The sequence below is a fragment of the Cynocephalus volans genome, chromosome 11 (assembly GCF_027409185.1).
Source record: "Cynocephalus volans isolate mCynVol1 chromosome 11, mCynVol1.pri, whole genome shotgun sequence".
Classification (NCBI taxonomy): domain Eukaryota; kingdom Metazoa; phylum Chordata; class Mammalia; order Dermoptera; family Cynocephalidae; genus Cynocephalus; species Cynocephalus volans.
This window is the reverse complement of record NC_084470.1, coordinates 29,552,558-29,577,339: the sequence shown is the minus strand read 5'-3', so window position 1 is coordinate 29,577,339 and position 24,782 is coordinate 29,552,558. Positions and strand designations below refer to the sequence as shown.

At 40.2% G+C, this 24,782-nt stretch overlaps 1 protein-coding gene across 1 annotated transcript in view; it reads left to right on the top strand.

Annotated features, from left to right (window-relative positions):
• Positions 1-24,782, top strand: part of RFTN1 (raftlin, lipid raft linker 1) — a 196,995-nt gene that overhangs the window by 59,889 nt on the left and 112,324 nt on the right. The window contains exon 3 of the mRNA XM_063114988.1: positions 19,720-19,906. Coding sequence (XP_062971058.1) covers positions 19,720-19,906 — 187 coding nt within the window. The remainder of the gene's footprint in view (positions 1-19,719; positions 19,907-24,782) is intronic.

Sequence of the window (24,782 nt, the reverse complement as noted above, 5' to 3'; positions counted from 1 at the left end):
GCAATATGTATAACAGTTAAAGGACTAATATCTATCTTATACAAAATGTTAGTACACATCAGTAAGAAAAGGATAAGCAGGGTTATGGAAAAATGGGCAGCAGGAATGTTAGCTGAAGAGTAAGCAATATGTAACTATATATATGTACACGCATATGAAAAGTATATGTAAGAGTAAGAAACATATAGCCTAAGAAGTGTATAAACAAATTCTCACCTCATTGCTCATTACAGAAATTGAGATTAAAGCAATAAGATCATTTTTCAGCTATTGGATTAGTAATGCTGGGCAGATAGGCCTGGTCTCCCTCCACAGATTGGACTGTGGATTGATAAGACCCATGTAGGACATTTGGCAATTCCTGTCAAATCTTGAGCTTGTAAAGATCATGAGCCTGGGTTTTTAGAAAATGATTATTGTGATAGAAAACACTGGGAGCTATGGAAATGGTGACCATTAGGAGGGCACACAGGTGACAGAGGACACCTGGTTCCCGTGGCATCCCCTCTCATAGGAGGGAAGCTCAGAACAGATAGTGCTCATGCTCTTTATAAAGGTCTGCATGGTGCCCTGTCACCCTCTGGCTTTGACTTTTGTCCTCTACCTCCTATTTCTGCACTGTGGGCAGGAAGTTCAGGGACATGAGGAATGTCAATAGCGCATTATTTGCATTTGCTTGTTCAAATGATGTTGTCCCCTCTTTATCAATGTGTTTGAATAGCACTACTAAAATTTTAATGTGAAAATTGGATTTGCTTTTAAACATTTGCTTTGCTTATTTTCACGTGTCGTACCCTGAAATTAAGCATGTCTAGTTTACAGTGTTTATTTATAATCACTGTGTAGCTGTTCTTACTTTTCTGGTTCTTCCATGGCTTCCATGGCAGTAAATATGTTGCACACATTTATGCTTTATTATTTTTTTCCAGTTATGATTACACTACCAAATGCATTGAAGAAATAAACATTACATTTTAAAGAAAGGCTTTGTTTCTCTTAGCTGTGATCAACCTTTGAAGGAAAACCCTGAGCCCAAGCGGTTGACTACTGATGGTATCTGAACAAAATGCAGACCCTAGGAACCCGTGGAGGCACACAGTTTGTGGCAGTGAGGAGAAAAACGCTCACTGATTTTTAGGAGCCATTTCGTGCTGATCTTGCTGCACTTATGACAGCTTTGGGAGAGTGGAAAGAGCATAGACTTGGGAAGTCTGGGGGTCTTCTGTAGTCCTGAATCTACTGCTAGCTATGTCTCTGTGGCTGTTTGCTTCGTCCCTGTGGACACCACAGTCTGTAGAATGAGGAGATTGGCTTAGTTAATTAGAAAGACTTCATACTGTAGTGGTTAAGAGCATAGGCTCTGAAGGCCTGGATTTGAATGTCAGGTCCACTACTTACTGGCTCTGCAACTTTGGGAAATTTACTCAACCTCTCTGTTCCAGAGTTTCTTCACCTTTAAAATGGAGATAACAATAGTACATAGCTGAGAGGTTGTTGTGAGAATTAAATGAGGATGCCTGTAAAGCACATAAAATAATGTCTGGTATACAATATATGTTCAGTGGAAGCTGGTTATCTTGTTATCATTGTTAATATTACGTGTTTCTGTAACACTTCTGTCATCATCATTGTTATCTTTAAGGGCCTGTTCAGCTGTAAAATCCTTTGAAACCATCTGCTTGAAAAAGCAGATTTAAAAGCAGTATTTGCGGGCCGAGCCCGTGGCGGGTGCACTCACTGGCTGAGTGCCGGTCACGAAAAAATGACAAAAAAATAAAAATAAAAATAAAAATAAAAAATAAATAAATAAAAGCAGTATTTGCATTCTAAAACACTAAGTGGAAGAGAATATCATAGTCAGGGAAGAGCAGGTAGCGAAGTTGCCATACGGCAGCTGACTCGTCTGCAGTGTAACTCCATCGTGTTTCTGCGCTCGCAAATGTCTCTAAATCCAAGGGATGCAGAGATGTGCCTCACCTTACTGAACTGATGGGTGACATTGACTCTCCCTCATCATCACGGCTGAGACCATCATTGGGCAGTAAATCAAAAAAGTTGGTTGGAACAGGGAACCATTTTAAAAAGTAAACATTTTATGAGTATTTTAGCATTAAATACAAGAATGAACATTTATTCATCCATCTTTAGGTATAGGGCTATGGTGTTTGATAGTGTTTCTGCTGATTAGAGACCGGCATCTTTTTGCATAAGCCCATGACACCATTTAAACATTTTAATTAAAATGTTTTTAGATGGGGGGAAAACTTAGATGCTCACAAAGTGATCTGAGTATAACACTATACTTTTAAAATTACTTTTCCCTTTGCTTTTTACTATTTCCTTACCCTCATCTATCTTGCCAGCCTTTTTTTTTTTTAAATTTTAGCAGTTCTCTCTTATGGAATCTTTGTTTTGTTAGGAAAAACTCTCGTTCACTACTTATATTTCAGCTTGTGTAATATTTGATGAAACTTCCTCATTATAACCAGTGTAACTAACAAACAGGTGTGGGACAATACCCAGCTAGCTCTTGGTAAGCTACAACTCATTGTAAAGCCTACAGTCGTGGGTGTAGTAGACAGTACCCCACTAGCCTGAGTGTCCAGCATGCAGGGGCATTGCCATGTGTCCTAGAAGGAATGAAGGGCTTTGGTTTGCATGGCACACTGGGTAAGACGAGTCACTTGCGAGACTTTCTGCTGTTCCCTCTTCCCTTGGTTTCTCTATGGCACTCTCCTGGTTCTCTTCTTACCTCTGTGGCTGCTCCTGTCTCCTTTGCAGAACTGCCCATCTCTACATGGCCACTAAATATTTAGTCTGGGAATGCTTGGTCGTAGGCCTGCTCTTCTCTCTGTGTGCTGTCTCATATTGAGAGCTTACCCATGCCCATGGCCTCCATGAGCATTTATGCTCAAGTCGATGACTCTCAGGTATATATCTCCAACCCTTCTGAGCTGCAGACTCTATGTCAGTGGCCTACCTAATTTCCTCTAGGATGTCACAGAAGCCCTTTGCAGTCAACACCACCAACACCAAGCAGTGAAAGTCACCACCATCTATTCAGGTTCATGCAAACTAGAGACCTAGGAGCTGTCTTTGCCATCTCTCTTTCCCTCATGTCCCAGCATCTCTTTGGTTTTGTTTTTTATGGGGAAAAAAGAAAAAAAGAAGAAAGAGACTTGAAAAAAGGGTTTTCTGAAAAGGTAAGAGAAGGTAAAATAACACTGTCTCTGACTGGTGTGGAGCAGATACTAAGTTAGTTTTATAGCATTTGTTAAACTTGTAGTTTTAATCCTGGGTTAAGAGTACCTGTTCTGTCTCAGGAGCAGTAGAGACAGGTTGGTGCCTACCTAGTATTGTTTGATGAAGCTAATTTGCCTGTGGCTATCACCTGAGGCAGCACTGATATGGGAGACATGTTAACCTGAACAGGATGCTGGTGGACTTCAGGTCCTGAGGCATGATGGTGCAGTGGGAGAGCCCTAGGGGAGTGGAGGCCTTAGGTCTGCCCTTCCTCTCTGTGGTGGCCACCACTACGTGACTGGGTGTGGCCAGACACTGTCTTTCAGCCTCCCCGTGCTTTGTCGTAGCTAAAGACAGACACACTTAGAACTTAGTTTTTCATTTTAAAAGTTTTGCTTGAAGGTAAAGCTGTAGCCAGGGCACACCTGAGGTGGGAGGAGAATTTAAAATATGAGTCTTTGTTCGTGGCATTAGTAGAAGAATTTAGAAAATGTGATTTAGGAAGGAAAGTGGAGAGGCTGAAATTATGTGATTCCTTTGTAGAACTATTTCTTCTTTGCACATTTGATTTTACAAATTTGGGATGGATTTGAGATGGGCATAGAGAGTGGTCAGGATGGGGGAGCCATGTCGCTGTCACCCGCACCCCCTCCACCTGGCCTTTCCTGCCTGATACCTTCCTCTTGGTCATCCCCTCATCTTCTGCCTTTTCCTTGTGTGCAGTGACCTGAATGTGTCCCCATCCTGGTTCCACCTCTTTCCTCTGTCGTACCTCACTGGGGCCTTCTGCTGTCCTTCTCCTACTGGATCCTGGTTGCCCTTAGAGGTAGAACCAGCTCTCGGGCTCCTCCAGTCCCATTGCAGACATGACCTACCCGTCCTCCTTGCACTGCACTTCGTAAGCATTACCCAAGTCTCTAGTAGAGTCTGGCGCAAATCACAGAGGCAGTAACCCTTCAACATAAGCCTTTTGCCTCATTTACTTTTTTCTGAGTCCTGATGTTCTAGAGCTATTCCTGGTTCACATTTAGAAATGAATAGAATTTACACTGACATTTAAAAAAGGGTTGCAGAAAAATATGCAGGCCTGTGGCTCAGGAAGAGAAATTAAAGTCATGTATGAAAACTGAAGAATATTGATGGAGAGCTGGAGTGATTTCAGACATAAGAATCAACTTACAGACATGATGATCTGTCATGCTTGGTAACAATCTGTGGGGTGATTAGGGTTATCAGTAACAGCGATGACAATGATGATTTTAGCAGCTCCCATTTATAAAGGAGTTAACAGGGTTCAGGCCAAGTTCTAGTGCTTTACACATGATCTAAATTAATCCTTATACCAGCGCAATGAGATAGGCATTGTTATTACCCTACATAGACAAAACTGAGGCCCCTAAAGAATTATAACTTATCCAAAGTCATGCAGCTAGTAAGGAGCGGCACTGGGATTTGAACCCAGATAATCTGGCTCCAGAGCTGGAACCTTAGCCTGAACACCACCCATCTCTCTCCCTTAGCCAGATTTGGTGAATAACCAGCTTTCTATCTGATAACTCAATTTCAGATTTCTGTTCTTCATTTGCCTAATTGGATCTGCATCATTTAGAATTAAGACAACTATACTGCGATCATAACAAAGTAATACTACTTCTTACTTTGTAGTAATATGTGGGAATTCCAGATACCATGAAGCATTCCCCCCAAAGGCACTGGGCAAGGAAGCACAGGAAGGGAGGAAGTTATGTTAAGTTGAAACATTAAAACCACATGGATGCATTTATTAAGCATGTGAGGGAGAAGTTGCATTTCTGGAATATAATGTAAATCATCTGGAAAATCCAGTACAAGGCACTTCCAGGGACAAAACAGACTGGAGGGTCCGCTGTCTATCGCTCTTTCTTCTGTGAATAATGTCAGTTGGCTGCTGGCTAGCTGGGTGCTTCCACCAGTTATTTCTAGTTTCACTAGAGCAGTGATTTGCAGCCTGTGATCCCCACGTGGGTGAGAGGTGTGACTCCGGAGGATGTTCTGGACCTGCAAATAGTGTAGGGCAGAAGAGGGTTGAGAACCCAGTTGCTCCTGGGAGAGCAGACACTTCAGAAGCTGGAGTGATTCTGTTACTAGAGATTCTGGAAGAGCAGGTACTTAAGAGGCTCAGGGAGCAATAACCTCGAATGTGAAGGCAGTCAGAAGTCTTGCTTATTTTCTCCAATCTGGAGTAGTGACAGCTAGTAAAAAGCAGAGATTTACTGTGCTTGAAAGAAGGTTACTCATTTGATCCCACACTTTGAAGATTTTGGCAGCCTTTCCTCATTCCTCAGTGTTATGGGTTTATTTTGGGAAAAAGAAGTGGCCTTACTTGTAGCTATAGCTAAAGGATGGAATAAGGAATAAATTGGCACCTTAATAAAAGTAGACAAGTATCATGTTTTTTGGCCTGTAATAAAATACATCTATTTAAAACAAAAGGTTCTACAGACTGTGGTTACTAGATGTGGGAAAAGGGAAAGGGGAGGGGTGAGGGACAAGTTGGTCAATGGACACAAAGAATGATCACATTTTGCAATGAATATGCTGATTATCCTGATTTGACCATCACATACTGTACACAAATACTGGTAGTCACCTCTGTACCCCACAAATATGTGTCATAAATGGTTTCAATTAAAAAAATAAAATATAACAAAAGGTTCAAGAACAGACCTGTCCAATAGAAATATAATGTGAGTCATGGATGTCATTTTAAATTTTCTAGTAGCCACATTAAAAAATAAAAATAGGTAAATTCATTTTAATTTAATACAATATTAAAAAATTGTCATTTCAATGTGTAATCAATATAAAATTATTATTGAGAGATTTTACCTTCTTTTTTTGGTAATGTCTTTGAAATCTTGTGTATCCTTTACACTTTTGGTTCATCTCAACGTACACAAACCACATTTCAAGTGCTCAATAGCCACATGTGGGTGGTGGCTACTGGGGTGGAAGGGAGGAAGGAATGAAAGAAGCAAGGGAGAAAAGCAGAAAGGAGGAAAGCGGAAGGGGAGGCAGGAAAACGAGAGGGAAGAAGGAAAGTGTTAGAGAAAACCTAAAGGTTCCTACTAAGCACGTAGATGCCTCAGATCCTCATCGACAACCTCAAAGGCCAGTCTTCTGAATGGTCCATTTCAATAAAATATCACTGGCAAGTTAGAAAGTCCTTTCTCCTGCCTGGTTAAAATTCATCTTTCCCTTCTTGTGTCATATGTTGATTAATTGCATTTTTCTGGGCACAAATAGAAATGATTTTCGCCAGATTTCTTCTCTGTTATATTATTCTGAAGAACATCCCTCTGGCCATTTGCTTTCACCTGATTATTCTACTTTATCTCATTTTCAAACTTTTCTCTTTTTCTGCTGGAAAACATGAGAACAAGCGCGTGTGCATCGACCCCAAACACCATTAGGGACCCTTTTTTTTTTTTTAATAGTGAGAACCAAAATGCCTTTTAAAAGCGGTCTCCTGAGGCATCACAGACGCCATTTCTTACATGGGCAAAAAATAAACCGGAGAGTGTTGATGACAATTTTGCATGCAAATTGGTTAACGGAGCAGGAGCCACTGAACTCGTGTGTGCTATTTTCTATTTCCATGCACCAATTTGGGAGTTTGCATATGAACGTGGTAATTGTTCATGCAAAGCTGAAAATGCAGGTGTGGAAGCCTTTTTTAGAGCACGAGAACTGTCTGGTCCTGTTCTCATTTGACTGAATTTTGTTGACTCTTTTGTGACGTCGTACTGGAAGAACATTGTTTATTAAAATGCATTTCCAGTGTGTGGATCTTTCTGTAAGTCTTAGGAATGGTTTATGTGACTGTGCCACTGAATATGGCACATATGGTATGTCTCTTCTACAGCAGGAAAAAGGAGAATCCACCAATGTGAATTTGCTGTTGTGTGTCTGGGGGTAGCGCCTTTGAACAATGAGTGGGCTTCTCTTGTGGGTAGAAGTTGTGCTAAGCCTGCAGATTGTTGAATTTATTCTGTCATGTGCCTCTTGAAACTAGTCTTGCACATGGTGAATTTTTATACTTTACAACAATTTCCATAGTGCTTTATTTTATATTAGTATTCATAAATTCTGAAAATTCTCCTAGGTAAAGACTTTATTTATAAACCAAAGTATAATTCTGTTATAGAGTTAGAGCCTGATAATAATAATCAGAATAGAAAAAAAAATATTAATATTATTTTGTGCCCTGTGTAGACGGCAAACTGAAATGTGCTCATGCCTTTGGGGCACATACTTCTTGGGAAATTTCATGTTTTCCATTTTCTGCTGTTTGGGGTTAAGGTTCCCAGTCACTTCTTGTTATACAACCAAAGTCTTTGTCCTGTCGTTAATTGGCCATCTTTACAAAGTGAAATTTTTACATTCTTTCTTTGCTTTAGTGGTCATATCAACCTTTGATTTTCCCAGTGGCATGTTTGTGAGTTATTCTGACTCTTAGCAACTTCTTTTTCCTTCCTGCTGCTCTCAGATTTCCTGCTCACATGAGGGGGGTCAGAGAAAGGAAAGTCGGTGAAATGGAGGTGCGACATCCTTTCCCCTGTTGGGGCTGAGGTCTAAGGCTGAGTGGGAGCTGAGGCTGATGCTGTTGGGTAAAAAAAAGGTTTATTGGAGATTAATGGTGGTGATGGTTGCACAACAATGTGAATGTATTTAATGCTACTTAAAAATGGTGAAAATAGTAAATTTTATGTTATGTATATTTTACCACAATTAAAATAAAAAGGTTTTCAAGTTTCCTGTGAGTTTTTCACTGGCTGATGATTTTCTAAGACTGGTTATGGTTCTTTCATCTTGGTCTCATGGCTTATCTACTTGGGGGTCCAGGGTGCGTGGGGACCTCAGAGTTCACCATCCCCCAGAGTGACTGCAGGTGGCAGTTTGCATTCAACTTTCTTTGGTAGAAAAAGTGCTTGTACAGTCATGATGAGAAAGTGGTCTTGTCAGTGGAGAATGTCTTCATTTAATGATGGCTGTTAATGAGCCTTTTCCAGGCACTCTGGGCTGACCAGCTTGTTGGTGAATAAACTCAGCATGGATTCTGGCCTGGTGGAATTTATTTAGTGGGGAAGACAGGGGAAAAAAAGTCAATGAATAATTTGTATAATTAAAAGTTGTGATAGGTGCTGTGAAACAAATGATTGGTAAGTAATGATATAGAACAGCGCTGTCCAATGGAAATATACCTCCAGCCACATATGTAAGTTTAAATTTTCTAGAAGCAACATTACAAAAAGGTAAAAAGAAACGAGTAGAATTATTAAATTAATGTTTTATTTAATCCTAATATATCGAAAATGTTGTCATTTAAATTTGTTATCAATATTAAAAAACATCTTAGATATTTTACATTCTTTTTTTCTGCTAAGTCTTTGAAATCTAGTGTATAGTTTATGCTTATAACACATTCAGTTCAAAGTGGCTGCATTTCAGGTACTCAGTAGCCACATATGGCTAGTGGCTACTGTCTTGGACAGCACAGTAGAGAGCTCTGTGTGTGTGTGTGAGAGAGAGAGAGAGAGAGAGAGAGAGAGAGAGAGAGAGAAGGAGAGAGAGTGAGTTGAGCAGGCAGGGTGGGGCTTCATAATTAGGTGGTGTGGATAAAGGAAGCCTTCCTTTATCTCCTTTTCTCTCTCTCTCTCTTTCTGCCTTGAATTTTCTAGGCCAGTAAAATTTAGAGGATGATCCTGGCCCTAACTTTGGCTGCTGAAAAGCTTAGTAGTGTTATCCTGTTGTAATTGTCGTCTTACACAGTTCTGTCTCATTAACCTTATTTATTTTTGTTATTTTGAAATGAAAAAAATAGTTGATGATCTCTACTTGTTCCAGCCCCCATCCACCCCTGCCCCCGACTGAATAATGTTAACCTCCTAGTGGGTCTCCTTCAACACCTTCTCTGTGCCTCTTTGAACCTAGACACATTTGTAGGGGTTTGGTTTGGTTTTTACAAAAATGGGCACATGTATCACTCTGCATCATGCTTTTCTCAGTCTATTCTGGATATCCCTCCAGGTCAGACCTATAGATCGAATCATTTAAAAAATTTCTACCTGACAGTCTGTCATATGGATGAGCCGTAGTGTTGATGGACCATATCACATGAATGTGGGGAATTAAAATGGTGCTTAGCTGTTTTGGACTTGGAAAATGCACAGTGTCTCTTCTTGTTCTGAAAGAGCTGGTGGCCTGCCTGACTCCTAGTGGGACTTTTCCAGGTGGTGGGTGTGAGGGGCCACATGGACTCCCCAGTCAGAATGTGCTCAGTACGTGCTACCCATTGGAGGTGCCCACCTTCAGTGGGGTCCCCTGCTTGTAACACACCTGTCTGAGAAGATATCAGAGCAATCATACTTAGTTCAAACTGAGACTCCTCAAAAGCACCTTGCAAAGGTGCATTATTTTTCTCACATGTCTTCTCTAAGAACTTAGCCACATCAATGTTATATTTTCAGTACTGATTACTTCTGTACAAAGTGTTGAGACTTTATCATAAAAATCCATATAGGATTTCTATGATAAACCTATTTACATTCTAAATAGCTTAGTTTTCATATTGTTTGTACGTATTTATTAGTGGTTGGTCTTTGATGCAGTCGGTTTAAATATACTTTCAAAGTCCAAGGAGAACTACCAAGAATGTGAGCTATCGTGTTAGGAAAACAGCATAAAATATTGATAACTAGCTGCCCTCTGACTCACAACCAGCTCTTCTTGGATTTGGTGTGGAAGAGTTTTGTTAGCAGTTCTGAAGACCTGGTGATTCTTTGTGTCTTCACTTCTCTATCAAAAGTACTTTTAAGTGTGTGAAATATTTGATTAATACTCCAGGGTTCGATTTCTAGCTAGTTGTTTTTAATATTTGAGTACCCACTACTAAATCTAAGCAGCAGAGGGCCTGATCTCTCTTTAAAAGCCTTCTTGACTAATCTTAGCTGTCTTCTCTGACTCAGTGGACTGGCGAGATGAGCAATAATGCCATCTTTTGGGTTTGATCAATGGATACAGTCAATGGGAATTATTCAGGCTTCTCCTTCCAAACATCTAGATGCTGAATTTTTTTTATGGTACAGTGCTGTGTGTGTGTGTGTATAATTCAGTGACGATGTGTGACCCTTTGAAATGACAAGCAAACCAATAACGACTTGACTCTTCCCTGCCTACCCCGTTGTCAGGGCAGTCTGATGCTTTAACGATCACTTGTGGTCTGATGGCCTGCGTCTTAAGAACTAATTTGAGGAGGCATCTGTTGCTTTGCCAGTTACTCCCTGATTGAACTGCAGTATCCTAGGTTTGTATATGCTTAAAAAAGTGAGATTCCACTGTGTGTTTACCTGTGATTTAGTTAAGGTGTTAAGAATAGCATTTTAGAAGTCACACAACTCAATAGTGAAAAAACAAGTAACTCAATTTAAAAAATGGGCAAAGGACTTGAATAGATATTTGTCTGAAGAAGACATAAAAAAGGTCCACAGGTATATGAAACAGTGCTTATTAATATCACTAATCATCAGAAAAATGCAAATCAAAACCACAATGAGATATTACCTCACACCTGTTAGAGTGGATCTTTTCAAAAATACAAGAGATACCAGGTGCTAGTGAGAGTGTGGAGAAAAGGAAGCCCTTGTACACTGTTGGAGGAAATGTAGATTGGTACATCAGTTATGGAAAATAGTATGAGGTTCTTAAAGAAATTAAAATACAGATGCCATATGACCCAGCAATCCCTCTACTGCATATGTACATAAAGGAGATGAAATCACCACCTGGTAAAGCTGTCTGCACTCCCATGTTCTTTGCAGCATTATTTACAGTAGCCAAGATATAGAAACAGTCTAAGTGTCCCTAGAGGGATGAATGGGTAAAGAAACTGTGACATAATAATAATGGAATATTATTCAGCCTTAAAAAAGGTGATCCTCCATTTGCCACAACATGGGTGAACTTGGAGGACATTATGCTAAGTGAAATAAGCCAGACACAGAAAGAAAAATACTGCATGATCTCACTTTATGTGGAATCTAAAAAAACCCCAAAAAACCGAGTACATAGAAACAGTAGCACAGTGGTGGGGGTGGGGGATGAGGAGCTGTAGGTCAAAGGGTACAAAGGTATAATTATGTATGGTGAATAAGCCTAGAGATAAAATGTACAGCATGAGGAATGTAGTTAATAATATCGTATTGTATGCTGGAAATTTGCTAAGAGACTAGATTTTAGGTATTTTTACCATGAAACGTAACTATGTGAAATGATGAATATGTTAATTTGCTTGACTCTGCTAATCACTTCATTAAATATATGTATATCAGAACATCATGTTGTACCCTTTAAATATATACAATAAAAATAATAAAAATCTTAAAAAAGGATAGTATTTTATGAAAGTATATTGGTGGCTACCAGGGTTGCGGGGAGAGAGATGCGAAGTTACTGCTTAATGGGTATGGGGTTTCCTTTGGGGATGATGAAAATGTTTTAGAGCTAGAGTTGATGGCTGTATCACATTCATGCCACTGAATGATTCACTTTAAAATGGTCAAAGAATAGTGTTTTAATGGTGGGTTCTCCTGAGCCTGAACATGTATTTTCTTTTTTTTTTTAAGTTTCAGAAACATGAATTTGTTTAATGAGAAAATGACAGAAATCTGAATTTTAAAAGCCCTAAAATAAAAGTTTTACCTTGTTTCACAGATTTAGAAATGCCATATTTGAAGACATGGGCTGCAAACATTATTTAAAAAATTGAATTCCTATTCCTTACCTTTGCAATGAAAAACCTCCGCATTGAAAAATGATTGATTTTAGTGTTTTGCGAAATTGGATCTACTGCAAAGCCCAGGCAGATTGATGTTATAGCAGTAGCATCTTCAGAGAACTTAACAAAAGAAAAAAGAAAAAATAAATAAAAAGATTGGTTGAACACTGTCATTATCAGCTTCACCTGTGAGGGAAATTACCCGAGGGAGACCGTGTCTCCCTCATGTCGCACTCCTTGGTACTGACAGATCCATTAGCAGATGTAATTAGAAAAGCAAAGTCAGACTTTGAATAATTAGATTAAAGTCACAAATGATAGCTGGGAAAAATAATAGAAGCTATTGCAATTAGGCTTGCGTTGCCTGCTTTATGGAGTTGAGTGAAGCGTGTGGTTGCTGTGTGCAGTGGTTTCTTTCTCTTGTTGGAGGCCGATACTTTCCCAATAATAAAGTTTGAAATAGCAAAGACATTGCTTTGGCTCTTCTGCAGATCTCCGAAGATCTGTTTCCAGGGAATACATGGGGCGGCAGAATGTTTTTGCTAAACAAAACATAGTCATAGCAAAAATGAAATCTACTGTATCCCAGGAGTGTTAAGACATGTGTGGTTTCGTGGATTATGTTTTTTCCCGTTTTCATTCCTTTTTTTCTTTTCTTTTCCTTTTTTTTTTTTTTTTTTAACTCTTGGAGTAATGGTTTATTTATTTATATGGGATTATTTCCTGAAGGAAAAACATAACACTTATTTCAAAAGACCTTGAACTCTCATGTCACCAAAAATACCTTTCCAGTAGTAATTTCTATATTTAGATTTTAGAAAAGCCTGTTATTGGTAATTGAGTCAGGAAAAAAAAAAAAAAAAGATTTCCAGAGGATTCGAAATATAGTTATGTGGTCCTAAACTCTTTGTTCATCTTAACACCAATATAGAAAAGGGAAGAATTAGGAAATAGAGGCCAGTGTCAAATACCTGCAGATGTGTCCTTGCGGTTTTTTATGTAAATTGTGATGATGGGGGGACGAACGGAATGGCAAGGTCTTCAATCCATGATTACTGGTGCTCACACTGCCTTGACAGCACCGAGATCAGATGGTAAGGAGTGTGGGGGCATCCATCTCCACATACTTTCCAAATGCCCATCTAGACTCTGCAACCTGCCTGGTCTTGCTTTGGGCCATATGGAGTTGACAATAAAATTGCAATTACTTGTCAAATTTAAAGATTAGGAGGATTAAGATTTCTGACTTCTTGCAAGTAAGAATTAGAAGTTCTGGCACCATTGGGCCTACGTGCTTGTTGGCAGTAACCAGACTGGAAGGATGCTGCCCCTTGGGTGAGTGGGGCTTCAGGGTGTACCGTTCTTCCCTGCTTTGTGTCTCTTGTTTACTTTACGCACCTGGCCCCCCGGGGACCCCAGTTACTGGCTTTGGGATTGCACCAGCCTCTCGATCAGGTCAGGAGGTGAGACTCAGCCCCTGCTCAGGTGGTGGGAGAAGCCAGCCAGAGAACTGGCCTTTGCATTGCAGCAGGACAAAGCCCTGCAAGGGACGAAGACACGGTGCTGGGGAGCACAGTGGGCGTCCAGCCTGGATGAGGCTTGCAGTCCAGCCACGGTGGATGAGACTATGGAAAAGGACAGACTAGAAAGTGGAGAGAAAAGTGAGTCAGCCCCAAGGCTGCTCCCCGCTCTGAGCGAGGTGGCATTTTCTCTCCCTGGAGAGTGGATAAGACAGCCTCATCGGTATCCCTTATCTTCAGAATATGAAGTTATAATTAAAAATTCTCACTTACGATGAGGAGCTTATGTGGTTCAGTCCTGGAGTGGAGTCCTGGTCAAAGGCCAGGAAACCAGAGTTAACTTCAGAATAACTCACACCATTTCCTTGTAGCTCTCCTTTAGGGTGAAAGGGACCCCTCATCCCCAGTGATATTTCTCAAAACACCCCTTTCTTTCCCACCACTGTGCAAGCATCTGTTTGCTAGACCTCCTCTGGAAAGCTCCCACACACCCCAGAACAGTGAAAGCAGCAGGAGCCCCTCTAGTGCCAGGGGCCGGCAGGGGCCAGCAGGGGCCAGCAGGGGCCAGCAGGGGCCAGGTGCTTGCTGTGGTGATGGTCACCCCGCTGGTGGCACCAGGTGACTCCCTGTCTCTCTCTCATCTCTCTATACCCCTGCACATGCGGTTGGTCCTCACCCTGTCTTGGCTCTGGTCTAGGGAAGCTCTTTCAGTTCACATTGGAATCATTTACTGTATTAGTCAATGTACTATCCAGTGTCACTTTTTAGTTAGAAGCTGGCACCTTAGTCTCCAAGTTGAGATAATAAAACTATTGCATTTTAAAGTTGGAAGCTCTTTTCACAATTGCCTATCCAGGGTCTTCGTTTTGTAAATGAGGGACCCAAGAGATGGGGAGGGAGTTATAGGACTTGCCCAAGGTTATGTAATTTGTAAATGAAATCAGACAACTATTACAAAACAAAATAGTGGAGAGATTACTCTGATGGGTAGGGTGAGAAACAGACCAACAGACTACACTTGGCATGTCCATGCAAACAGGTAAATCATTCCTTTGCTTATTTTTCTAGTAACAACACTTTATAAGAACTAAGTTGTTTTGTTTTTGTATTCTTAAGGTTCAAATAAAAACATGAAATTAAGGCCTTTAATCATATTTACAATAAGAGCCTGTTTTTTTTTATTGCGATAAAATTGTTGAGATCCATTTTTATTTGTTTTTTAACCATGAAGCTAAACTTACTTTGACAGCATGCATATCCAAAATTAAAGCCATAAAATTGCTGAGTTTTGACAGGAGATACATCTTTAGATTTCAAGATAAAAATTTAAAAGACAGCATGTTTTATTCAGGAAACATTTCACTATAAAGTGGTTGATTGACTAATACTTTTAGTGAACTGGTTTGGGAGTATGGAGGTTAAGGGGTGTGGGTGGGAGTGACAAGTGATTTAATGGCCCCAGCACCATCCCCAGCTGATCAGTCCCCCTGGCCAGGCACTGTCCACCACTGCCAGTGCCACTGACTGTGATCATTTGGGTCTTTGTCATTTACATACCCATCATCCCTTTTGATTCTCCCAGACACTCTATGATGGAAGATAGGCTGATGTTATCTCCATTTTTTACAGGAAAACTGAGTGTTCACGTGGCTGGGGTTAACAGCTGATGAGGAATGCAGCTAGTACTAGAATCCTGTCTTCTACACACATTGGCTGCTTTTATATTTTATTATAGCCTATCCTAAGAGGAAACAAATATGTAAATTATCAAAATCTTAGTAAAGGCTTATTTTATTATAGTAGTAAGAGTCTGAAATATTTAAAACATTATAAAAGTTTGAATTATAGAGACTAGCAGAGTTTGAGATCTTGTATTTGATGACTCATAGATGCTCTTTTTACATAGTTTTATCAGAGAAGAGGGCATCTTGGTGCTGGATGCTATTTTTAGGTTTAATTGATACAGTGCAATTGCTCTCCAGAAAGGCTTACCCTCCAAAAATCCATTCAGTTTTTCAAACAAAATAACCGGTGTCTCTGCCACACGTGGTTTCGCCCTTTTGGTTCAGTAGCTTTGTAATCTCTTGACAGCAGAGGAAACCTGCTCCTGGTTCCCATAAGGCCCACACCTAGCACTTGCAAGGCTTGGGACAAGAGCACAGAAGGAGACCTTGGGCCTGGGTCAGTATTTGGCTGAGGAGAGTGAGGTCACATTTTAAATAAAGACAGGATCAATGCTGAGCTGAGCCATATTGTAGTCTGAGGCAAAGGGAGAAATCAGTAATACTGATCCTGTCTCTATAAAATTTTTTGATACTTTGTTCATCAAGATTTTTTTGCATTAATTTTCATTTTTAAATCTATTGCGTTAAATCTTTATGTATCTTGGCTACTGAGTTTTTGGTGCTCCCTTAAAGTTTGCAGCTGTGGCGAGTATCTCCTCACTTACCTTGTCCTCGTCTCCGCCCTGCCATGGGCCTGGGAAGCGTGCACATAGGGGCACCATCTGCCCATGCTGCAGACGGGGGAAGAAGCCTGTGCAGCCCCCAGGGTGGGACCAGGCTGGTGGGGCAGGGAATTCCGGGGTCTGGGCTGTGTGAGGTGGGGCATGGGTCAAGGTGGGCACATGCCCTTTGATCTAGCTTTCTTGCCTGTGGAGAGGAGAGGGTTGGAGAAGGGCCAAAGCACAACTCTCTGGAACTGTGGTTGGCATCATAATCTCCTGGAGGGCTGTGGAGACACAGATGGCTCAGATTCTGGCTCAGTGTGTCTGGGTGGGCCAAGACTTTCCATTTGTAATGACTTCCCAGGTGCTGCTGCTGCTGCTGTTGGACCAAAGCACCCACTTTGAGGACCCTTGCTCTAAAGCATGGGGGTCCAGGGCAGGAGTCTGTCTTGCCTGGGTCCAAGGAGCTCCTTATGAGACACATTGACAGGTTTTCGTATGTGGGGAACGTGAAGGGGCACAGTGTTACTTACCAGACTTACCTCTGGATTTTTTCTCTAGCAGCATATCTAGAATGTACCCTTCAAGGGAAGAATTGCATACTTTTCTGCTTTCCCGGCCAGTTTTATGTTTGTCACTGTCATTGATGGAGGTTTCAATGCTGGGTGCTGGCTTTAGAGTGAATCATTCCTATAGATTTTTTTTTTCCTGTAAATTTTTTGCATGATACATGGAAATGAGAGCCATGGTATCTGATGTTAGTGGTATTTATTCTTAAATACTCCTTGGTTTGTTTTTATATTTTTGAAAATAACACATTATTTTTAAAAAATATATTAAAAACTTTTAAATAATAATAGCATTTTTATATATAAAGAAGAAAATAAAAAATGTCTTAAACCTTCCACCCAAAGATCCTTGTTGTTGATAATAGTATTGAAAATATAAAATAAAATAAAAACAACCCTTTTTTATCCTTTCTTCCCTATTCTATTCTCTCTCTCCAATGTGGTTTTTATGATTCCTTCCAGAAAAAAATATTTTTGTCCATGTTTATCCATGCTTCTAATTTTTTTTATGCAATAGTGACAATACCATTAACACTGTTAGGCACCTTGCTTCTTTTGAACTTGGCAGTGTATCTTTCACACATTTTTGTATCAGCACACAACAGATTTACCTTAATCTTCTTAATGGTTCATAGGATTTACAGAGGGGTGTCCTAGTGTTTAGTCCTCCAATGAAGAACTCTGGTTTCAGGTTTTTGCTAGTAGAACAACCCTGTAGTGAGTATCTTTGTCCATATAACTTGTGAGACATTTATGAGTCCACCCATAAGAGTGATGCCAGTAATGGGGTTGCTGGACAACGGCTGTATGCATTTTTAGGTTTGAAATCAAGTGCCAACCTGCCCTCTAGAAAGTTTCACTCCTACCAACTATAATGAGCATGCCTGTTCCCCAGCAGCCCACAATGGATGTTATAGAAGTAAGAAAAAGAAAATCCATTATTTCAATAGCAATAAAATAACTAGAAACAAACTTGATAAATATGTAATATCTATGTGAAGAAAACTCTAATATGCTCCCAAGGTACCTAAAAGAAGACTTGAATAAATCAAAGTTATGTCATGTTTGTGGATGGGAACTTGCAGCACAGTAAAAATATCCATTCTCCCTCAGTTAAGCTATAATTTGAACATAATCCAATAGAAATATCAGCACTTTCTTTTTTATGGGGGACAGGAAATTTAATGAGCTGATTTTTAGAAATCATTTAGAAAAACAAACAAATTAGACAGGAAGGTTCAGAAAATAAACAGGAAGATGGGAAAATTCAGGAAATAGCCTAACCAGGTATGAAAACATAATATGAAACTAAAATTGTTAAAAATAGTGTTGTACACAAAGAGATGAATGGCTCACAGTTATAAACAAATATATTCAGGAATATAATATGTGATAAATATGGCATCTCAAATCAATGAGGAATAACGGATAAACCCATAGGAGGGGAATGTTAAATTTATATTACAGTGCTTTACATGAGATAAATTCCAAATAGATCAAAGATTTACATGCAAAAAAGGAACTATGTATTACAAGAATTCATAGGAGAACTGTTTTACAATCCCAGGCCTTTCTGCTGTGACAAACTTAGAAGCCACTGAAGACAAGATAGATAAATTCAATTTCATTAAAAAAATTCTTCATGGCAAAACTCACCTTATGCAAAGTCAAAAGGCAAACAACAAATTGGGGAAAGATATTTGCAACTGGCATCACAAACAAGAACTAAATTTCCTAATATATAAAGAGTTTCTACCAACCAATAGAAAAAAGGACCAATCACCTGATAGAAAACTAGGCAATGATTATGCAGAGACAGTTCTCAGAAAAGGAAACACAGTATTTAAATATGAAATGTTTAATAAGAAAAAGTGTAAATTACATAATAAGAGAAACGTGAATGACCACATCACAGGGATCATTTGTTCACTATGAGATTAGCCCGAGCATGAAAAAAGGAACACCTTTATACATCACTGATGGCAGATAAATCTGCAGTGCTCTATGGAGGGAATCTGGCAATGTCTGAAAAAGTTACAATGCGTGTATCTTTAACCCAGCCACTCCATATCTAGGAATTTATTTTTTAGATAAACTACATGTGCAAACATGTGAAGTCATGTAGGAATGATATTTTCTATTAAAGCATTACTTATAAAAGCAAAAGTTTGCATAATCTGTGGTATGCCACACAATGGATCTGTGAAAAAGAATGAGGAAAAACTCTGGGACTGATAAAAATTGATGAAAATCCAGGTGTGCAAGGTTATACTGCCATTTGTGTAAAAGGTGAGGGAGATATATAGGTCTATTTACTTGTGTATGAATTCAGCAATAGATAGTACATATTTAAAAAAATAGAGATATTGATTGCCTCTAGGGGAAAAACCTGGGAGGCAGAGGATAAGGCTGGAATGTAGACTTTTCATTGAATATACATTTGCACCTTTTGACTTTTGTGCCTTCTCTACCCTTCTCAAAAATAAGTAAATTTAAAATCCAAATGTTAAAAAATAATTCAATAGGTGAAGAATGTTACTTATTTTGATATGCATAATTCTAATGCTGAGTTAGTATGAGTGTCTTTTCAAATACTGATTAGCCTTTTACGTTTTTCAGGCCATTGCTTGTTCATATACTTGGCCCATTTTTCTGTTTTTATGGTGGGAGGGGGAAGAGTGGTTTCTTTGCAAATTAAGGAAATTATCCCTTTATCTTAAGTGTCACATAAATTTTGTTTTAGTTTGTCTTCCGACTTAGTTTATACTTAGTTTTTTTGCCACCTGGCATTTTTATATTTGCCTGTAGTCTTTTTCTTCTTTTCTTTTCTTTTCCTCCCCCCGCCCCCTTCTTCCCTTTCTTCTATTCCTTCCTTTTTTTCTTCCTTTCTGGTAGAAATGACTTTTTCCTCATGGTCACTGAGAAGACGAACTCTAGATGTAAGACATCTGATTGTCAGTGCCTTTGGATGAGTCTCTTTGAAGACAGTAAAGACGGGACAAACTCACATTTAGTGAGGGGTGACCTAGAGGGTCCTCCTCCAGGGCAGAGGGAAAAGGACTTGGGTGGGGTTCGGAGGAAGGTTTTGGTGGGTCTCTGCTGAACCTCTCCTCTCTCCACTCGCAGCGGAGCTCCCACGGTCCTCGGCAGTGAGGCTGGCCTCCCTGCGAGACTTGCCCACCCAGCTCCAGGAGCTGTACCAGCAGGGCTTCTCGCTGGTGACCCTGCACCCCTTCGTGCAGCCCACTCAGGAGCGGGAGAAGACGCCCCTCGAGCACATCTTTAGGGCCATCCTGATCAAGAAAACCGACAGGTAAGGCTAAGAGCTCCGTGGATGAATGGTTAGCATCATGCCATGGCTACGTTTAGAAGATGAGGGTGGGGAGCTTGCAATTTGTGTGCTGTTCCCAGGGCCTCTGCCCTCTGACAGGCCAGCCCAAAAGTTAGATAACCAAAGAGAAGTTCCATGGTGTCCTGTGACAAAAAACAAATGCCACTCCCAACTGACAAGTGGAGAGTTCTGTTTTAAGTCCTTTCCCTCCTTTAACTTCTTGGATTAAACTCAGCTAGAAAAATGTCTCCTCTGAAGAAGTGTACTCCTAGAATGATGCAGCTAGTAAAATTATAGTACTATTAATCTGAAAAGTATGGCTGGAAAACATAATTTTATTAAAGGCTGTATACAAACTTAATGTCTCCTCCCAAAGTCTAAAAATATGTTAAAATTTTGAACCCACCAAAATTTTGTCAGTCACTTGGGAGGAAAAACAAAACACCCAAATCAAATGCTGTATAATCAGTTTGCTCTTGATTTTCGGGGTTGTGGGGACGCGTTCCAGCTTGGCTTGCCCTGTTTAGCGCTTTCTCCTATATTTTGATTGGGCCTAATTCAAAAAAGAGAGGTGGGGTTGGTATTTCAAAAGGAGCAATACTGATTTAAAAAAATTTTTTTTTAAATGAGGATGGGATGGAGACGACATGTTTTTACTGCTTTCATAAAAATAAAGATTTAAATGAAGTCTGGGAAAGGAAACCAGATTTGTCCTTTGGCCAACAATCATGGAAAGAATACAACACGTGCCATATTTTAGAGAGAGTACAGAGCGACTGCTCCTCTTTCTCCCTTTTTAAAGCTCACCTTGCAGGTGGACAAAGCTTTTGGTGAGCAAGAGCTTGCTCACAGGGAACAGCTGTGAGGCACGAGTTTGCGTGACTACGACCAACTTCTCTTTCCTTCTTTCTTCGTGGCTGATTGAGCTCTTAGTTCGCATCAACATGCATTTGGAGTTTGAAGTGAAAGGTGGTGCGTGTCTTTGCTAAAGTACAGAATTACCATGTTTTTTGTAGGGTGAAACTTTTCTCAGTGTCTGCCTTTCATGCATATTGCTTTCTTTCTGTGGGTTGGCTGTGGATCACTATCTGGGTCAATCAAAAGAGGAAATTATTCTGGGGTCAATAGTAGTTTTAAGTTACCCTGACGCATATGGTGTGTATAATGATCATAGCTCACATTTACTGAGCACTCATGTGTGCCAGTCTTTATAAGTATCATTCCATTTCTATCATTAGCCTATGAAATAGGTGATGTTTTTATACCCATTTTAAAGGTGAGGAAACTGAGGCACAGATATTATTTGTCAAGGTCACACAGATGGCAGCAAGCAGAGCTCTGACTTGCTCCCAGGAAGGCTGACTCCCATACCTGACTCTTAACCCTGCTTTTAACAGAATGCCAGAAACTGGGTAATTTATAAAGAGATGAAATTTCTTACAGTTGGAGGCTGGAAGGTCCAAGGTCCAGGGGGCACATCTGGTGAGGGCCTTCGTCTGGGTGGTAGCTCTCTACAGGGTGGGTGACTGCCAGGGTGTCACCTGGCAAGAATGGGCTGAGTAAGAGAGAACTAACCTTCTCACTTGCTCTCCTTTTAGAGCCCTCAGAACCATGCCTGTTACTCCATCAATGGATCCATCCATTCGCAAGGTCACAGTCCTTACAATACAATCACTTCTTAAAGGCCCCACCTTTCAAATACCATATTCGGATTTCCCACCCTCTTAATGCTGTTACAATGGGGGTCAAGTTTGCAATATATGAACTTTTTGTGGACGCATTTTACCCATAGCACCTGGCATGAAGCACCCGCTCTGTTCCTGCACCCACGATTCTTGTGGGCAGCTCCTTTATGACAAAAAGTGGGGGAGGGAATATTTGATCTTAGGTGAGGTAGGACTTTTATTACTCAACCTTTCCCCCATTTTACCAACAGTCTTTAAATAAATTAGAATTTCACAAAGGAAACAAAACTGATTTACCTAATGTGTCATGTAGATTACATAAGGCCTTCATGGGGCTCCAGTGATTCTATTTCTTTGATTATTTTATTAGCCTTAGTGTTTAGAGGAGACTAGTCCACTTGGATCAGATCAAGGAGCATACTTCAGTGTAATTCTGCTATAAGAGGTAGTTAGCACAGGACTTGGCATGAAATCAGCATGTTATAAATGAGCCTGACTCAAAATGTGAAGGTGTATCGTTTTTTTCTGCTATGGACCTGCACTTCTCAAACTTTAATGTGCCTATGACACTCCTAAGGATATTGTTAAGGAGCAGAGTCTGATCCAGCAGGTCTTGTTGAGGTCTGGGACTTTGCATTTCTAACACGTTTGCAGGTGATGCAGATGCTACTGGTCCGTGGCCCACACTTTGAGTAGCAAGAGTGTAGAGGACCTGACTAATTTTTGTCCGGCTCCATGCCTGGCACTCAGCAGCTCTATTGGGGATTTCCCCTTTACTCCCAGGGAGAGGTGTAAGTTCCAGGAAAGGTGAGAAAGAACACAGGGCTGCTGGTTGGAGGGCCTTGTTCTAGGCTGCACTGGCTACTCGTAAGTGGTGTCATGTTGGGGATACATCAGTGGATTTTTCTGGGCCTCCATTTTCTATGTGATTTGCAAGGCCTGTATCAACTCTAAGACATCTGATGGGATGAGATGGGTGAGAAACCTCCTCTTCAGGAATAAGAACCCCCACTTTTGGGAATAGTTCATTATAAGCCAGCAATAGAGCTGGGGGATTAAATAGGGGTTCTTTAATTCTAAGTGAAGACAGTGCATGAGCAAAAATGAACTTACTTTCTAGAAGAGAAAAATGGGTAAAGCTATTAAGAAGAATGAGACACTAGTTAGTGTGCAGGAGGGTTTTCAAGAAAGGAAAGATGGGGGCCTCCTTGGGTTTGAGTTCACTCTAGTGCAGAGTGCCTGCCTGACTCTTGTGTACATGCCCGCTCCTTGATGAGCAGGTACAGATACGATATCTTGGTTAACTTTGTGTTGGGTCTTTGGAATAGCCTCTTTTTTTTATTTTTAAAGAAAACTGCAAAAACTTGGTAAATTACCATGTAAAGTAAGGCAGAAATGACCAAGAGAATCTGCTCCACTTCCAACCCCAATAGTATTGGGTGGGAGGAGCAGTGTTGGTTGGAAGCTGGATCATTATAAAAGATAATTTTAAAGTAGAGGTAGTTTTCTTTCCTAGCAAATGCAATACAATGTTTTTGTATCCTAAGGAAAAGACCTCCTACATTTTAAAAAATAAGCAAACAAAAAACCAGCAGAACTTTTTCTCTATCAGTAGGGAGTTTAAGTAGTAAAAACAAAACAAACAAAACCTTATGTGACTAATTTTTAACATGGACGGTTCAAGTGATATTTTCCATAAAGTCTGCCAAAGTTCTGACAACTATAGATGCTGTTAAATGAAATGATGTAGCTCTCAAAAAGGAAGTAAATGCCTGGTTACTTTTCGCAAGTAGGACACATTGAAAGCGATGAAGATAAACTTTCTAGATTCCTATCAGTCCAAATGAAGTTCATTAGTAAGAATCACCATGTGATGACTACTGGAAACTTGGATATCAACCTAATGTGTTTGAAAGGTCAACATAAAGTTTTTAGCAAATAACTGGGCTTTGGGGTATACAGCAAGACCAGGAAAAAGAACAGGACCATTCAAGCCTGCATTTATTTACTCACTCATTTGTTCCTTTGTTCATTCATTCATTCATTCACAAGCACGAGGTGAGCCTGGGCTCTTTTTGAGGTATTGTGCTAGGAGCTCTGCTTGGTAAGACGGTAAAGAGTGCAGGGGTAGGGCTCAGCTGGACGTGGAGCCTGCCTTCCAGATACCTACAGTCTAACTGAAAAAATAAAATGTGTCTCATGTTATGGGAGTTTGGAAAAGGATGTCACCCCCCACTGGAAAGGAAACCAAGGAAATGTTTCTGGAGGAAGGAGCTTTTGACTTGGGCCTGATTTCTTTTGGACAAATGTAGGAGTAATGAGCATGAGATGGGAAAGGTTTATTTCAGTCTTATAAAGAAATGTTTGCTAGTGGTGTTTGGATCATTCGAAAGCATCATTGACAGTCTAAATAAATTATTAACTAGTCTTTCCAAAAGCAGTGCTCAGTGTAGTAACATTCCTCTGTGCTGTCTGCCATTTTGACAAATTTGCTTACATCCATGAAAAATTACCTGATCTTTTTTTCTGAAAATTCTAACTGCCATTTCATTTTAAGGTAGCTGGCAACACCACACAACTGACTATAAATTGTTCTTGATGCTAAGTGCATTGAATTTTCTCAGCATCAGTTACCACTTGAAAACTGACTCAAGAATGAATAGCTGAGTTTGTACTTGCTTTTCTCAGCTTTCTTTGGAACACAATGATTTTTAACAGACAGTGTAGTCAATATAGTTGCATTCACCCCGAATTCTAAGTACAGTTAAATTATCCTTCGTTTTTGGAGGGCGATTTTCCCTAGAATGAGTTGCCAAAGATCTCAAACCTTGATGGCTTAGAGAAGTCAGTTATTAAAATGTCACTTCTTATGTTTCATGAGTGTAGGTTTAATTCTAGGTCATTTTATGGCTGTAGATGTAAGTACAAAAATGCATTGTGGTGCTCCATTTTTCAGCTGTTCATTTGTCATTGTTCACGTGCAGAGCGAGTTCAGCGTGCCAGTGGTGTGTCTATCATCACTCATGGGTTGAAGCCGTTTGGGTCCAGGTCCGCTGGAGTAATGATTGGCATAGTACAGGGACCAGACACTTGGGAACTCTGTAGACATTCATCAGGTGCCTTTTGGCCTAGGGTTAGGAGGTGCAGCACACAGAGGAGCTACAGCTAATGCG